General features: G+C 43.5%; 2 protein-coding genes across 9 annotated transcripts in view; one reads left to right on the top strand and one right to left on the bottom strand.

Moving 5' to 3' along the window:
• Window positions 1-17,860, bottom strand: part of ralgps2 (Ral GEF with PH domain and SH3 binding motif 2) — a 137,960-nt gene that overhangs the window by 10,536 nt on the left and 109,564 nt on the right. For all 8 annotated transcript variants that reach the window (XM_029707413.1, XM_029707408.1, XM_029707407.1 and 5 more), the window contains 4 exons: window positions 1,492-1,629; window positions 1,310-1,400; window positions 980-1,183; window positions 657-808 (listed from right to left, as the gene is read on the bottom strand). In XM_029707413.1, the coding sequence (XP_029563273.1) occupies window positions 657-808; window positions 980-1,183; window positions 1,310-1,400; window positions 1,492-1,629 (585 nt within the window). The remainder of the gene's footprint in view (window positions 1-656; window positions 809-979; window positions 1,184-1,309; window positions 1,401-1,491; window positions 1,630-17,860) is intronic.
• Window positions 5,379-17,860, top strand: part of angptl1a (angiopoietin-like 1a) — a 38,029-nt gene continuing 25,547 nt past the window's right edge. Inside the window, exon 1 of the mRNA XM_029707415.1 lies at window positions 5,379-5,710. The gene's annotated coding sequence lies outside the window, so the exon portion shown is untranslated. The remainder of the gene's footprint in view (window positions 5,711-17,860) is intronic.

Below are 17,860 nucleotides of genomic sequence, written 5' to 3'. Positions count from 1 at the left end.
CGGTCAAAGATAAAAGTTTTAAAAAATTACGTCAAAATAAAACAAAAAGTACTTTTGAATGACACTGAGGGGCAGTGTTGTTACAGTTAATTCCGTTTTGCCTGAGGCTGATGCTGTGCAGGTGTTTGTACACATGCAATATACACACACCCTCATTCAAATGCGCGCACACACACACGTAAATAGTGCCATACATGCACTCAAACATATTCAGTTGGCCTTGCTGTTCTGATTTTTGTTGTCCTTGATTTGATGTCTTTTGTATTGTTGTTTCCTTTGTCTTTTTTTCTCTTTTGTTCATTTTGTTGGTTGTTGGTGCATTGGGGGGGTGAGGGGTCTTGGGGTTGGGGAATGGAATTATTTTATTTCTTTATTTTTCTCGGGGTGGGGCGAATGTGAGGGCGGGTCTGATGGTTGAGGGGCAGATCTTGTGGAACTGTGGGGGGGGGATCTTGGAGGGCTGGTGGGAGATCTGTTGACATGCCCTTGAGCAGGGCGTTGACCCTGGTTGCTTCGGTGTGTCGCTCTGGATGGGAGGCTGTTAGATGACTAATGTGATGTAGTTGTTGAGCTGCTTCACTGCAAGTATGTTGTATGTTTCAAATATTCAATAAAAACAACAGACAGTAATCAAAACACAGTTGTGTGTGTCTAACCCAGTGAGATGCCGCTGGAAAGCGTTGAGCTCTCAGCTTGTCCTCTTGCAGGGGTGTGGCTCTCCATGACGCTGTCGTCCAATAGATGACGAGAACCAGCGTTGGGGAACGTAGCGCTCTTAAACTCCACTGTATTCATCTTATGGATAAAACTACAGAGAAACAAAATAACTATTAAAAACATGATAATGAACCAATGCAGTAAAATTTGCAAACCCCCTAAAAAAAAAGCTCATAGGGGTGATAATGGCATACAATTCAGACGAAGGGGTAATGGATGCCTAAGTGAGCTAAAGTGAGTCCGCAGTGTTGAGGTTACTCACTTGTAGCCCAGGCTGTGACACTTTCTGTGTCCGTAGGGGAGGAGGTTCCTAGGGGATGGGGGTGTGGGAGGGATTTTGGTTCCGTCTGCAATGGGGCCCTTATGGCCACAGAGAGGAGACGCAGAAGCGTCAGGACCTACGAGGTCCTCTCTAGAGGCAGTAGAGCGAGGGGTGCTGGTGGCTGGCTCAATCTTCAACGACAACCTGAACACAACAACCCATGAGGACCACATGCCACACACCTGAAGCAGACACTAAACACACCTGATTATGACTTCCAATAAATGTCACCTTATCAAACTCCCTTAATGTAACAGAGCCACTACTCACTTGTAGTTGTCATCCTCCACAAACTTCTGTAGCTCCTCAATGTACCTGACTGAGTTGAGATACTTCTGGACATGAGGCAACACTGGTATATCTACAGAGACAGAGAAAATAGTCTTAGGGTATGGAGCAGGGAGTGGTGTGTGTGTGTGTGTGTGTGTGCGCGTGTGTGTGTCTGTGTGTACCGTAGGTGCAGGAGCGTTGCAGGTCAGATATTATCCTCAGGATGTTGTTCATGAGGTTGGATCTCTGTTCATTCTCCAGGATGCTGCCAGTAGAGGGATACGCTGAGTCTATATATGTCAGGTCAGACAGATACATCCCTACAGAGAGTGAGAGAGAGGGAAACAGTCTGACTTGTAGACAGTCATGGGTAAACACTATTAAACAAGAGATGCTAGGCTAGGTAGAATCCTGGAACACTAACACATACTAGAGTAACAAATGTAATGGCGAAGGTGCATAAAGATGGAGGAATCAGATGACATCATAGTTTAAGAACTCTGTGGGTAGTGCTAAAACAAAGGCGTGCAACATGGTTCAATTTGCCAGTAAAACAGCACAATCTAGTTGTTTTTTCAAATTGCCGCCATCTTGGAGCTAGAATTGAGATCATGTGCAGTGAGCTAATGCCTTTACAAAAAAAGTGTAACGAGAGCAATGTACAATATGGCGAACTTAGAAAACAAGGCATTTGTGGTAAGTACATGGTGGCCGACATCTTTATGTACGTTCGCCATTGCCATGGGAACTAACGTCACTTCAGCATTTACTTTCTTACACACACACACACAAACATGAACATAAACAGAAACTGCTGACTCAGTGAAAAAGTTTGCATAGTTGCCCTGCAGACCAACCAATCTTTCCTTCTCTCCTTGCCTCTCCATTTCTCAGACCTCTGTTGTTCCAGCCAACTGAGGACACGGCCCATCTGACCGAGGTATGATTCAAAACAACACTAGGGAGCAGAGGTCATTCCAGACCACATACTGACTAAGCCCTACTCCTTAGTCAACACACACATTCTGATCACTCTCTCACACACACACACTCACAATTTAGTGGCAATTTAGTCATTCATATTTACACAAACATGAGTGTTGAGCGATGGTGTTAACTAAACTGTATACAGTGCCTTCAGAAAGTATTCACATATCTCGACTTTTTCCACATTGTTGTATAAAGTGGGATTAAAATGGATTTAATTCGATTTTGTCAACGATCTACACAAAATACTCTAAAAGTAGAAGAAAAATCATTTTTAAATTTGATTTCATCTTGATTACCTTGTCAATACATGTTAGAATCACCTTTAGCAGCGATTAAAGCTGTGAGTCTTTCTGGGTAAGTCTAAGAACTTTGCACACCTGGATTGTACAATATTTGCACATTATTATTTTCCAAACTCTTCAAGCTCTGTCAAGTTGGTTGTTGATCATGGCTATACAGTCATGTGTAAGCCTTGCCATAGATTTTCATGCCGGTTTAAGTAAAAACTGTATGTCATCTTGGTAAGCAACTCAAGTGGATATTTGGCCTTGTGTTTTAAGTTATTGTCCTGTTGAAAAGTGCATGTCTCCCAGTGTGTTGGATAGCAGACTAACCAGGTTTTCCTTGAAGATTTTGCCTGTGCTTAGCTCTATTCCGTTTATTTTTATCCAAAAACTCCCTCGTCCTTGCCGATAACAAGCATACCCATAACATGATGCAGCCACCACCATGCTTGAAAATATGAATAGTGGTACTCAGTGATGTGTTGTGTTTGCCCCAAACATAATGCCTTGTATTCAGGACACAGTTAATTTCTTTGCCACAGCTTTTGCAGTTTTACTTTAGTGCCTTACTGCAAACAGGATGCATGTTTTGGAATATATATATATATTTTTTGGTACAGGCTTCCTTCTTTTCACTCTGTCATTTAGGTTAGTGTTGTGGAGTAACTACAATGTTGTTGATCCATCCTCAGTTTCTCCAATCACAGCCATTAAACTCTGTAACCAATTTGTAAGTCGCTCTGGATAAGAGCGTCTGCTAAATGACTTAAATGTAAATGTAACTGTTTTAAAGTCACCATTGGCCTCATGGTGAAATCCCTGAGCGGGTTCCTTCCTCTCTGGCAACTGAGTTAGGGAAGGACACTTGTATCTTTGCAGTGACTGGGTGTAATTAATAACTTCACCATGCGCTAAGGAATACTCAAATGTCAGATTTATTTTCTTTCCATCTACCAATAGGTGCCTTCATTGCGAGGCATTGGGAAAACCTCCCTGGTCTGTGATTGAATATGTGTTTGAAATTCCCTGCTCATCTGAGGGACTGTACAGATAAATGTGTAGGGAACATAAATGAGGTAGTCATTCAAAAATCATGTTAAACACTATATTATTGCACACAGAGTCCATGCCACTTAACTCATTTGTATTCCTGAACTTATTTAGGATTGCCATAACAAAGGGGTTGAATACTTATTGACTAAAAAACATTTCAGCTTTTCATTTTATATTAAATTTGTAAACATTTCTAAAAACATAGTTCCACTTTGACGTTATGGGGTATTGTGTGTAGGCCAGTGACGCAAAATCTAAATTTAATCAATTTGATTAAAAAAAACTCAGGCTTTAACACAAAATGTGGAAAAAGTCAAATACTTTCTGAAGGCACTGTATAGTGTTAATGACATGCTCTTCACTCCTCTTCATAGCCCAGCCAACTCCCTCTCTTTCTTGATGTCTCCATCTCTCTTGGTCTCTCTCACCCTGACAGTACTACAGCTCTAAGATTCTCAGTCTCTCATTACATAAATATTATCATTAGGAGACAAAGGCAGTAGCTGGTTTCCATCTCTGGAAATTGAGATTAATTTACAGCACCATTTAACTGCCTGTCGCTTTCTCCCATCACGCTGTCTCCTACATCTCCCTCTCCATATATCTGTCATTCTATCCTCCCCTCTACTGCTTTCTATCCCTGTTCTATTTATCTCCCGCCCAGCACCACTGAACATAGAGCCTGTCATACCATCAAACTCTGATTAGAAGCAGAGAGAGAAGGGGAGAAAAGGAGGGAGATATAGGGAAGGAGAAAGGGAGAGATGGGGAGAGCGGGAGACACAACGAAGGCTTAACCGCCATTACTGGTAATTTCATAGCGTGTCAGACGGATGACTACAGTTAGTCATGCAAGAGTGAAGTCTGCCCAGAACGTGTGTGGACACACAAATCTAGGACAAGAGTAGGAAGCAGTTACTAAGTCCCAGGGGGAAAAAAGGGCCCTCTTCTCCTACTTTCCTCTCCCCTGATCCCCCTCTTCTCATTCCAGTGTTCTATCTGGAAGTGTGTGGTACATGAATAGAACTCCCCATCTGGTGGGTTTAATTTTCAACTAGTCTGACAACACCCCCCCCCCAAAAAAATGTATCCAAAACATGTAGATCTGCTCTCTTTCTGACATCTCATTTGGCTGAGGGAGGATGAAACGGGAGGGATAGGGAAGGTGAGGGTCTCTCCATACACCTGGAGCCTCCTTTGCATCTCTCTACAAAGTAGTGTGACCTACAAACACCACATAAACACCCACTCATGCACAGCTGTCTGTATTACATAGTGTCTAAAGGAAGCTGCTGTAAACCCTGAGACGACATCAGAATTACTGTGGCACAGCATGAACCCTATCACTACAGGCTGGGGAGGAAGGGAAGGACGGAGTCTCTGACTCACAGAGGGATATAAGCACAGAGGAGTAAGCCAGAAAGAGGCTGGTGAGTTTGGAGTACTTGTGGGATGGGGGTTAAGGGGCAGACCTGGACCTGTGTGTGTCTGCTGTCCCTAAACCCAAACAAAGTAAGTTCAAACTGATTTCTTGAAGTCTGAAGTTTCACCAACTACCTACATCTTTCCTTAAAAAAAATAAACTTTTAGGGGAAGGTTCTTCTGATATCCCCTCTCTTTTTCTCAGACCAGTGACATCAGAGGTGGGCTGGGGCATACCAAAAGAGACAGGGAGAAAAGGAGGTGGAAAAACAGCCTCCCTCCTCCAAACCCTCCTCCCTTCCCTCTCCAGCCAATCATTTGTGAAAACCTTGAGGCACCAGAGCTCAGTAAGTAGAAGTAACCGGTAGTTTAGCCATGGACAGAGAGCTCCAGCTCTAAACCCTAACGCCAGCCTCACTGAGCCCACAGAGGAGACTTTGCTGGGCAGCAGGCTTCAAACAGCAAGCTTCTGGATTCTGAAGCTCCAGAGATCTAACCACATGACAGAGATGAGAACCTGTGTAAGATGGGAGAAGTGTAGATGAGCAGAGCCTGAGGAGGGGACTGAACTGGAGCACCGAGGCTCACTGAGGATTGCTTGTCGACAGACCTACATCTGCTGAAGGATACGGTCTTACAAACACACACTGAGGTAAGCAGCTGCATGTCTCAAAGTCTGTCCCCCCCTTCTTTCTCGCTCCATGCATTGTGTAGCTATGTGAGCAGCTGGGAGAGCTCTGCAGTAGAGGTTACAACGTTCTGTTAGGCAGTTATTTTCTGGGTGCAGAAGAATCAGAGGAGTTTAGCAACGCTCTGTTTCTCCAGGGGACTGGTATCTAGATCGGTCTAGCTTTACCTTGAGGCTTATGTACAGCGAAACTCTGTACAGTGTGAGTGAGAGGGACTCCTCAGACAGAGAGCCTGAGACAGACGGGCTGTATGTGGACGTCAAGGGAACTAGCTACACACAGGAGCTCAGCAACAGGTAACCCGCTACACCGTAAATGTCCATTCCCTGCTGCTGGGCCTTTATTGGGATATGTAAACATTACCTTTTAAGTATCCTGAGTGGTGCAGTGGTCTAAGGCACTGCATCGCAGTGCTAGAGGCGTCACTACAGACCAGGGTTCGATTCTGGGCTGTATCACAACAGGTGATCGGGAGTCCCATAGGGCGGCGCACTATTGGCCCAGCGTCGTCTGGGTTCGGGGAGGGTTTGGCCTTCATTTTAAGTAAGAATTTGTTCTTAACTAACTTGCCTAGATCAATAAAGAGCATATAGGGAGCAGCAATGAGTCAGTGGACATTTACTGTATTTCACTGGAGTAACTTCCTTATCTCGGTCGAGCTGTAGTTTTTCCATAATTCTATTGTGTGAGTGAGAAGGTCAGATGGAGAGATCAGAGATGTGGTGAGTGAGTGAGTGAGGTCAGATGGAGAGATCAGAGATGTGGTGAGTGAGTGAGTGAGGTCAGATGGAGAGATCAGAGATGTGGTGAGTGAGTGAGTTCAGATGGAGAGATCAGAGATGTGGTGAGTGAGTTCAGATGGAGAGATCAGAGATGTGGTGTGTGTGGACCCTTGCTCCTGTTAAGCTTTGGTTTCCTAATATCCTCTCTGCCTGAGAATGAGAAATGGTTGTTAAATTAACCAGGATAGATTAGGGTTAAATAAATAAGTCATCATAATGAGGTGGTGGTGATACACTCTACAGTGTGTGGCTGAATGTTACTCACGCAATTGGTGACAATCGATATCGAATGGGGTTGTTTCTGAATGAATAGAAGGTTCCATTCATGGTGTCGTTTGAAGAAAAACAACCCTGATAATACAATGTAATTCTACTCTGACCACATCATCCTACAGCCAACGCAACCCTCCATCCAGACATCAGATAGCAACCACTCTAAACCTCACACTGACACTGGGGGCTTAGAACGCTAATAATATCGGTCTGCTAGCGTTGATATCGCCACTCATAATTACGTTCAACTGTCTTCACTTATACATGCTCTGCTGTCAAGTGAGATCCATGGAAAACTCTCCGCTCACTCTGGACATCTGTTGCTGTATGACTGGGGATAGGGAATGCACGTACAAGCACAGCAACACAGTTCACATAGGCCAGTTCACATAGGCAGTCTTAACAGCTAAAGCAGATCTTAAAAACAAAATGAGGGCAGGGCTAGAGGTTATGAAAACGTTTCTTGAGGCGGAGGGTTTTTCAACGATCTAAAAATCAGAGCAAATCACAGCACTAACTCATCTGACTGACACACAGAGACAGTGGGAGAGAGAGAGATACGGGAGAGATAGAGATAAAGGGGGGGAGTGGAGAAGTGCTTGGCTCCCAGTTCACCTGAAACACACGTGTTGAGGGACTGGGTCAGCACTCTGGCTACAACAACCCTAACCCATCCTTTTCAACAAGGTTATGTGGCTTGTGAAGGTCCTGTAGTTAAACTATAGACAGACAGCAAGTGGAGCTGGCTGGCCATAACAGCAGGCATGGGGCCAACCAAAACTACACCTCACAGTGGGGTGCTCCCTGTGCTGCCCACCACAGGGGCCACACACGGCCCCAACGAGACCCTTACTGTCTTCCAAACATCACTTTCTCCCTACCTCAGTAACAGACACACACGAGCTCATGATTCCCAGCACAAACGAGACTTGACATCCAAGTTTTGGAGACGATTCAAACTTAGACTTTTGAGGAATAGGTATTCATACGTGAATCTGAACAACTTAAACACACACTGCGGTCAGCCCACAAACACAACAGGTATTCAGTTTGCGGCTCTCGCTCTGACCACAAGCGGTTTACCCAGCCACAACACACACACTTGTATAACTGACCTTGTGGGGACACACAATTCAGTCCCATTCAAAATCCTATTTTCCCTAACCTTACCCCTAGCCCCTAGCTTTTTCAAGCTGAAATTTGCTTCCTGCAACACAAACTCAAAACAGTTCTGGGACACTGTAAAGTCCATGGAGAATAAGAACACCTCCTCCCAACTGCCCACTGCACTGAGGATAGGAAACTGTCACCACCGATAAATCCACTATAATTGAGAATTTCAATAAGCATTTTTCTACAGCTGGCCATGCTTTCCACCTGGCTACCCCTACTGCGGTCAACAGCACTGCACCCCCTACAGCTAAACGCCCAAGCTTTCCCCATTTCTCCTTCTCCCAAATCCAGTCAGCTGATGTTCTGAAAGAGCTGCAAAATCTGGACCCCTACAAATCAGCCGGGCTAGACAATCTGGACCCTTTCTTTCTAAAATTATCTGCCGAAATTGTTGCAACCCCTATTACTAGCCTGTTCAACCTCTCATGTCGTCTGAGATTCCCAAAGATTTGAAAGCAGCTGCAGTCATCCCCCTGTTCAAAGGGGGGGGACACTCTTGACCCAAACTGCTACATATCTATATCTATCCTATCCTGCCTTTCTAAGGTCTTCGAAATCCAAGTTAACAAACAGATTACCGACCATTTCGAATCCCACCGCACCTTCTCCGCTATGCAATCTGGTTTCAGAGCTGGTCATGGGTGCACCTCAGCCACGCTCAAGGTCCTAAACGATATCGTAACCGCCATCGATAAGAAACAATACTGTGCTGCCGTATTCATTGACCTGGCCAAGGCTTTCGACTCTGTCAATCACCACATCCTCATCGGCAGACTCAGTAGTCTTGGTTTCTCAAATGATTGCGTCGCCTGGTTCTCCAACTACTTCTCTGATAAGAGTTCAATGTGTCAAATCGGATAGCCTGTTGTCCGGGCCTCTGGCAGTCTCTGGGGGTGCCACAGGGTTCAATTCTTGGGCCAACTCTTTTCTCTGTATACATCAATGATGTCGCTCTTGCAGCTGGTGAGTCTCTGATCCACCTCTACGCAGACGATACCATTCTGTATACTTCTGGCCCTTCTTTGGACACTGTGCTAACTACCTTCCAGACGAGCTTCAATGCCATACAACTCTCCTTCCGTGGCCTCCAACTGCTCTTAAGTACAAGTAAAACTAAATGCATGCTCTTCAACCGATCGCTGCCTGCACCTGCCCGCCCGTCCAGCATCACTACTCTGGACGGTTCTGACTTAGAATATGTGGACAACTACAAATAACTAGGTGTCTGGTTAGACTGAAAACTCTCCTTCCAGACTCACATCAAACATCTCCAATCCAAAGTTAAATCTAGATTTGGCTTCCTATTTCGCAACAAAGCATCCTTCACTCATGCTGCCAAACATACCCTCGTAAAACTGACCATCCTACCGATCCTCGACGATGTCATTTACAAAATAGCCTCCAATACCCTACTCAATAAACTGGATGCAGTCTATCACAGTGCCATCCGTTTTGTCACTAAAGTCCCATATTCTACCCACCACCGCAACCTGTACGCTCTCGTTGGCTGGCCCTCGCTTCATACTCGTCGCCAAACCCACTGGCTCCAGGTCATCTACAAGACCCTGCTAGGTAAAGTCCCCCCATATCTCAGCTCACTGGTCACCATAGCAGCACCCACCTGTAGCACGCGCTCCAGCAGGTATTATCTCTCTGGTCACCCCCAAAGCCAATTCCTCCTTTGGCCGTCTCTCCTTCCAGTTCTCTGCTGCCAATGACTGGAACGAACTACAAAAATCTCTGAAACTGGAAACACTTACCTCCCTCACTAGCTTTAAGCACCAGCTGTCAGAGCAGCTCACAGATCACTGCACCTGTACATAGCCCATCTATAATCTAGCCTAAAACAACTACCACTTCCCCTACTGTATTTATTTATTTAGCTCCTTTGCACCCCATTATTTCTACTTTGCACTCTTCCACTACAAATCTACCATTCCAGTGTTTTACTTGCTATATTGTATTTACTTTGCCACCATGGCCTTTTTGCCTTTACCTCCCTTATCTCACCTCATTTGCTCACATTGTATATAGACTTATTTTCTACTGCATTATTGACTGTACGTTTGTTTTACTCCATGTGTAACTCTGTGTTGTTGTATGTGTCGAACTGCTTTGCTTTATCTTGGCCAGGTCACAATTGTAAATGAGAACTTGTTCAACTTGCCTACCTGGTTAAATAAAGGTGAAATAAAATAAAACCCTAAAAGGAGCTAGAAATAGCATTTGACCTTGTGGGGACTAACAAAATGTCCCCAGTTGGTCAATTTCTTTGTTTGTTTACTCTTCTTATGGGGACTTCTGGTCCCCACAAGTATAGTTAAACACGTACGTACACACACACACACACACACACACACACACACATCGTTGTCCCCTGAGCCTGTAATCCATCACCTATTAAGCAACATGAAATCTTAAAATCTGTTAATCCCCCCGGGAAATATTTTTGGGGGGACAAGCGAGCACTTAGATGTGGCCATATTCACAAATTCCTAGAATGTTTGGAATTCCATATAGTTAGGCATTTGTGAAAATTCTATAGAAATAGTCTAAGCTACTGTTCAAATGTTGCTGTAATAGGCCTACATGTTTCTCCTTTGCATGGTGTTTTGTTGCAGGTTTTGTTTTTTGGTTATTCGTTAAGCTTTAAAAAACCGAATCAGGTTGTAATTTCATTAAGTAGAGGACTCAACTGTTGACTCATTTATGCCCGCAGGACTTGTGTTCGACACGTGCGCTAGCCTATTAGCCCCGTTATGACTGACGTGTGATCAATGCCCTTGCTAGTTTGATTGTATTGACATTCCCAGCTTTAGTTACAGGTGTCCGTTTTTGTTCCAAAATATTGAGTCACTGGAACAATTCATCCTGAATATGTGGAGGCAGCAAACAATGTACCAGGCCATCTGTAATTTACAACCTGATAGCAATTTTTTGGGGGACAACCAACAAATGTATTGATGAATTATATTAAATCATGCATTGAACTGCATCCATCCATTCTGCCAAAAATGCTTTACTGTACGTCAAGGAATTTTTAGTCAAATAGAACTTATTTTAAAACATCTTCCATAACTTATAAACTGGGAATTTTATATTTTTGAATGATATTATGATTGTTTCATATCTGCAAAGTAGTTCTGCAACGCAGTCAGCTGCACTTTAAAACACTGTGTTAACTACAATAAAACCCTCCTTAACTATCAGTCAGCCGTTACCTGCACTAGTGGAAAGAACATATGCTTGAGGAGAGGACGGTGATATACTGTAGCTGACGAAAAGGGCTCATTCAAAGATCTGTTAAATGTTAAGGGAGAATCAAACAGGGGAGTTGAGTGTGTTGAGTCAAAACTACTCTGGTAGGAAAGGAGAGAGAAGGAACAAAGAGTTAGAGGAGGGAGAGGACAGAGCGAGAGGACGGAGGGAAAGGACAGTGGGAGACGCAAGACACAGGCACACACAAACCAAGAGTCAGAAGACACTGTGTGCGTGCGTGTAGCGGAGTACATAGAGGAGGTTGTGTTCGGTTGAGAGGAGGTTGTGTTCGGGTTAAGAGGAGGTTGTGTTCGGGTTGAGAGGAGGGTTATCTTGAGAGTGAGTGTGTGTGATGGAGAGAGTAAGGGAGGCCTTGTAGACACAAACATGGTAAAGCCCACGAGGGAGCTTCGTGTATGTGAGACTTGCTTGGGCTTATGACACACAAAGAGTGATTGATTTTGGGGTGGGGTGAAGGCAGAGTGGGGCCACACCCTACTACGCTGAGACCCCCACATTTGAAACTGAAACTCAACTAGGGTTCCAGTCCCCACACACGCCAATTCCTCCTTTGGCCGCCTTTCCTTCCAATTCTCTGCTGCCAATGACTGGAAGAACTGCAAAAATCACTTTAAGCACCAGCTGTCAGAGCAGCTCACAGATCACTGCACATGGCAACTGTAAACAGTCCATCCAACTACCTCATCCCCATACTGTATTTATTTATTTATTTATCTTGCTCCTTTGCACCCCAGTATCTCTACTTGCACATTCATCTTCTGCACATCTACCATTCCAGTGTCTAATTGCTATATTGTAAATACTTTGCCACCATGGCCTATTTATTGCCTTACCTCCCTTATCTTACCTCATTTGCACTCACTGTATATAGATTTTTATTTTTTCTACTGTATTATTGACTGAATGTTTGTTTATTCCATGTGTAACTCTGTGTTGTTGTATATGTCGAACTGCTGTGCTTTATATTGGCCAGGTCGCAGTTGTAAATGAGAACTTGTTCTCAACTGGCCTACCTGGTTAAATAAAGGTGAAATAAAAATGTTAAAAAACACTAGAAGAACCAAATCGACTCCAGCCTCATAAGACATTCTGGGTTTGGGAGATCCAACCAGAGACCCAAAACCATATCCTTATAACGCCTTCCTCTCGTTCCCTCGGTTTTCTTCTTCATCCTACATGCAGGCTACAAGACCAATTACAGTTGTGGTTTAGATTGACTTCCACATCATAAACCCTTTGGTCTCGCTCTCTCATCATTTCCCCCAGCACTAGTTTACACCATGACTTAAATCACCCTACTCAGAAAGAGGTGACCACTATAACCCCACTTTACCTAAATCCTGCCCTCTCTCCCTTCCTCCACATCTTCCATCTCTGGTTCTATCAGTTAGTTGTAAGTATGACATGGTGTCTAGCGTGTGGAGGTTGCCTGGAATGTTGATCCTTTGCGCTCTCCTCTGACTGTTCCAAATAATTGCTAACATGTTGAGGGTGCGTGTGAGAGACAGAGCAAATGGTGCATTTGTGTGTGTCTGAAGAGGGAGCAAGAGCGCGAGAACTGCTTTTTTGAGGGGGGTTTCCAAGTGTGTGTGTATGTGTGTGTGTGTGTGTGAGAACAGTAGGGTTCTGACAGGGCCATGTTTGTAGTAAACCTTTAACAACTGTGCTAAAGCATCCTCTACCCTTCCTCTGATCCCTCTATTCTCTCCTCCTCCCTCTGTTCTTTCGGGAGATGGATGTGTTGTGTGTTTGGGGGGGGGGTTTGGAAGCGGACTGGGAAAGTCTGAAGGCCAGATGGGATGTTGGAAGCTGGAACTGTCAGGCTGGGAAATACATAGTCTATAAAAAATATTAATAAAATAGCTTCCAAATATGGCCTCTCTTCCTGGTGCTGCTATCCATCAGACTGAACACTGACATAGATGGAACATGCTCCATCAATCATAGCTGGGCATAACAGGTACACAAATCTGATGACTACAATCAAAATGAAGGGGAAAGACGGAGGCCATACAGCCATATATATACACAGTACTAGTCAATAGTTTGGACACACGTAATTTAAGGGGTTTTATTTTTTACTATTGTCTATACTGTAGAAAAATAGTAAAGATATCAAAACTACGAAATAACACATGGAATCATGTAGTAACCAAAAAGTGTTCAACAAATCAAAATATATTTCATGTTTGAGATACTTCGAAGTAGACACCCTTTGCACACTCTTGGCATTCTCTCAACCAGCTTCACCTGGACTGCTTTTCCAACAGTCTTGAAGGAGTTCCCACATAAGCTGAGCACTTGTTGGCTGCTTTTCCTTCACTCTGCGGTCCAACTCACCCAAACCATCTCAATTGGGTTGAGGTCAGGTGATTGTGGAGGCCAGGTCATCTGATGCCGCACTCCATCACTATCCTTGGTCAAATAGCCCTTACACAGCCTGGAGGTATGTTTTGGGTCTTTGTCCTGTTGAAAAACAAATGATAGTCCCACTAAGCTCAAACCAGATGGGATGGCGTATTGCTGCAGAAAGCTGTGGTAGTCATGCTGGTTAAGTGTGCCTTGAATTCTAAATAAATCACAGACAGTGTCACCAGCAAAGCACCTCCACACCATCACACCTCCTCCTCCATGCTTCACGGTGGGAACCACACATGTGGAGATCATCCGTTCACCGACTCTGTGTCTCAAAAATTTGGACTCATCTGACTAAATGACAGATTTCCACCGGTCTAATATCCATTGCTTGTGTTTCTTTGCCCAAGCAAGTCTCTTCTTCTTATTGGTGTCCTTTAGTAGTGGTTTCTTTTCAGTAATTCGACCATGAAGGCCTGATGCACGCAATCTCCTCTGAACAGTTGATGTTGAGAAGTGTCTGTTACTTGAACTCTGAAGCATTTATTTTGGCTGCAATTTCTGAGGCAGTTAACTCTAATGCATTTATCCTCTGCAGCAGAGGAAACTCTGGGTCTTCCTTTCCTGTGGCGGTCCTCATGAGAGCCAGTTTCATCATAGCGCATGATAGTTTCTTCAAGTGCAGTCGCAAAAACTATCAAAGTTTTTGAAATGTTCAGAATTTAATGACTTTCATGTCTTAAAGGAATGATGGACTGTCATGTCTCTTTACTTATTTGAGCCGTTCTTGCCATAACGTGGACTTTGTCTTTTACCAAATAGGACTATCTTCTGTACACCCCCCCACCATGTCACAACACAACTGATTGGCTCAAACGCATTAAGGAAAATAATTCCACAAATGAACTTAAGGCACACCTGTTAATTGAAATGCGTTGCAGGTGACTACCTCATGAAGCTGGTTGAGAGAATGTCAAGAGTGTGCAAGGCTGTCAAGGCAAAGGGTGGCTACTTTGAAGATTTTAAAATATATTTGATTTGTTTAACACTTTTTTGGTTAATACATGATTCCATAAATGTTATTTCATAGTTTTGATGTCTTCACTATTATTCTACAATGTAGAAAATAGTAAAAATAAAGAAAAACCCTGGAATGAGTAGGTGTATCCAAACTTTTGACTGGTACAATATACAGTTGAAGTCAGAAGTTTACATAGACTTTAGCCAAATACATTTAAACTCAGTTTCACAATTCCTGACATTTAATCCTAGTAAAAATTCCCTGTTTTAGATCAGTTAGGATCACCACTTTATTGTAAGAATGTGAAATGTCAGAATAATAGTAGCGAGAATGATTCATTTCAGCTTTTATTTCTTTCATCACATTCCCAGTGGGTCAGAGGTTTACATACACTCAATTAGTATTTGGTAGCATTGCCTTTAAATTGTTTAACTTGGGTCAAACATGTCAGGTAGCCTTCCACAAGCTTTCCACAATAAGTTGGGTGAATTTTGGCCCAATCCTCCTGATATAGATACTTTGTACCCGTTTCCTCCAGCATCTTCACAAGGTCCTTTGCTGTTGTTCTGGGATTGATTTGTACTTTTCGCACCAAAGTACGTTCATCTCTAGGAGACAGAACGCGTCTTCTTCCTGAGCGGTATGACAGCTGCGTGGTCCCAAGGTGTTTATACTTGTGTACAGATTAATGTGGTACGTTAAGGCATTTAGAAATTGCTCCCAAGGATGAACCAGACTTGTGGAGGTCTACAATTGTTTTCTGAGGTCTTGGCTGATTTCCCCATGATGTCAAGCAAAGAGGCACTGAGTTTGAAGGCAGGCCTTGAAATACATCCACAGGTACACTTCCAATTGACTCAAATGGTGTCAATTAGCCTATCAGACGCTTCTAAAGGCATGACATCATTTTCTGGAATTTTCCAAGATGTTTAAAGGCACAGTCAACTTAGTGCAGGTAAACTTCTGACCCACTGGAATTGTGATACAGTGAATTCTAAGTGAAATAATCTGTCTGTAAACAATTGTTGGAAAATGTACTTGTGCACAAAGTAATGTCCTAACCGACTTGCCAAAACTATAGTTTGTTAACAAGACATGTGGGGAGTGGTTGAAAAACGAGTTAATGACTTCAACCTAAATGTATGTGAACTTCTGACTTCAACTGTATGTTATATCTCTATATATGTGACTTAGGAATGTATTAAAAGATATAATCTCACTATTCAAATAGTATTACTAATTTTTGCCAAATACATGTGGTTATTAAAAAGTGTGTTTTTAACCTGAGCACAGATGTGCGAGGGAGAGGCTAGCGCTCTATTGCTGCAGCCGGAAGTTATATAGAGCAGTGTGTGTAGCGAGCAGATGCAGCGAGAGAGACCCCCAAGGCAACTCTGCTACATCCAAGACTAGCTAACTTGTAGCAGCCAGTGTTATTTATCATCCCATATAGTACCATATAACAAAAGATTTGTATAACTAACCCAACATAGACCACAGCCTGTCGTTTCCAATGGGAGCAAATTAAATCAGTGTGCAGAACATGCAAGGAGGTGGGCAGAGCAAAGCATGAGGTAGCGAGATCCTATTGGCGTATTTGCATATTTCCGTTAGGGAACGACTACTCTGACTTCGCCCTTGCACACCTAAACAACGCAATATTCTGAAACTTTGGCAAAGGGTAAAGTCTACAAAACATAGTCCACTCTGTTCGTAACAGATTGTAGTTCATAAAGCTAGCTAGGCTTTTGAGGTCACATGCTGCACATTCTCCCCAACTCCATTCAATAAAACAGCCTACCGGTTGGTTGCTCGTTGTAGTCTACTCCTTCCGCTAACTTTTAATTGCGTAATTTTATTCTGTCTTGTATTTCATTAGTGAACTATCACTCAACTTAATTTTGAAAAAGCCTTTCCAGTGTTAAAAGGCAGGTTAAAATAGGCCTATATTACTTTTTTGCTTTCGCTAAAATGAATACACAAGTATTCAAATACTAACATCAGTTTGGATATTTGACTAACCATGCACATCCCTAATACGGCTCTACCACTAACATTTAGTTAACTTTAACCCTGGTTGATAGCAGCAGTGATAACACAATCCGTCTCACTCACGACTGTCAGACAGTGGCCTGAACAGCTCCCCCCACAAAAAAAAATACTTGTTTCTCACAAGTGTAGCATGGGTTGCGAGTTCCGCAAACAGACATTACCTTAACCAAACAACGTTAGAGATGAGAAATTATGGGAATTACCGGTAAATGTAGGCTACTACTTGTGATATATATCATGGGGAATTGATAGACAGCAAACAATGCACACATTGTTTCATAACTTCAATGAATATGCACAAAATGGCGAGAGAGCACATTCAGGAGAGACGTTCATTCTCCATCTGAGCCACACACCTTATTCTTAGACCATGGTATCCCTGCGGCATCCTCAATGGATTTGTTTACTGAGACAGGCGCAAATTAGACAGGTGTCTCATGTCCCATAAAAAAATTTGATTTGCGACTGCTGGACTCAAAGAATCTTGGTTGACCAACAGCCTATCGACCAAACAATCAACCAGTCGACTAAATGGGGACAGCCCTAGTACAGTAATACTCTAACAGAGAGAAAGGGCGAGAGTGTCTCTTGTCCCATTACTTCTCCATTAACAGCTCATGTGTGTGTGAGTGAGAGTATATGGCTGAGAGAGAAACAGAGGTTTGTGGCCAATGTCATAGGTCAGCTGCCTATTAATAATCATTAGCAAGGTGAGCAGCCAGAGAGACTGATGGAGGTCACACTGTTTCCATCATGTAAGGCTGGGAGAGGGAGACAGGCCAGGGCAGTTCCAGAACATACTGGCACAGTTACAACACACACACACCACTAAGCTAGTTTTCCTTTGGCTGGGGTTGGCCATTGCGACATCTGTTAGGGGATACACGAACCGTTCGCTGTGGTGCCTGAGCCAAAAAGACTTCTCTTTTTATTAAATTTAGTTGAGAAGGGGGATAAAGGGAAAGAAAGGGTTGAGATTTCTAACTGGCTGTGTTTTCCCAAGTCTGTCCATCTTCCCTCACCTCTGTCACCACCCATTATCTACTACAGCCTCAATACTGACCCAGAAAGAGGGAGGGAGGAGAGGACAGAAAGGGGACAGCGAGAGAGCAAGTCAGAAGAGAGGTAGAACAGTGTTACATCCGTACTAAACTCTAGGTGATGGGGCGTAGTGTTCT

This window comes from Salmo trutta, chromosome 22 (genome assembly GCF_901001165.1).
Source record: "Salmo trutta chromosome 22, fSalTru1.1, whole genome shotgun sequence".
NCBI lineage: Eukaryota > Metazoa > Chordata > Actinopteri > Salmoniformes > Salmonidae > Salmo > Salmo trutta.
Note: the sequence above shows the minus strand (reverse complement) of the source record. Positions and strands in the feature narration are given on the sequence as shown.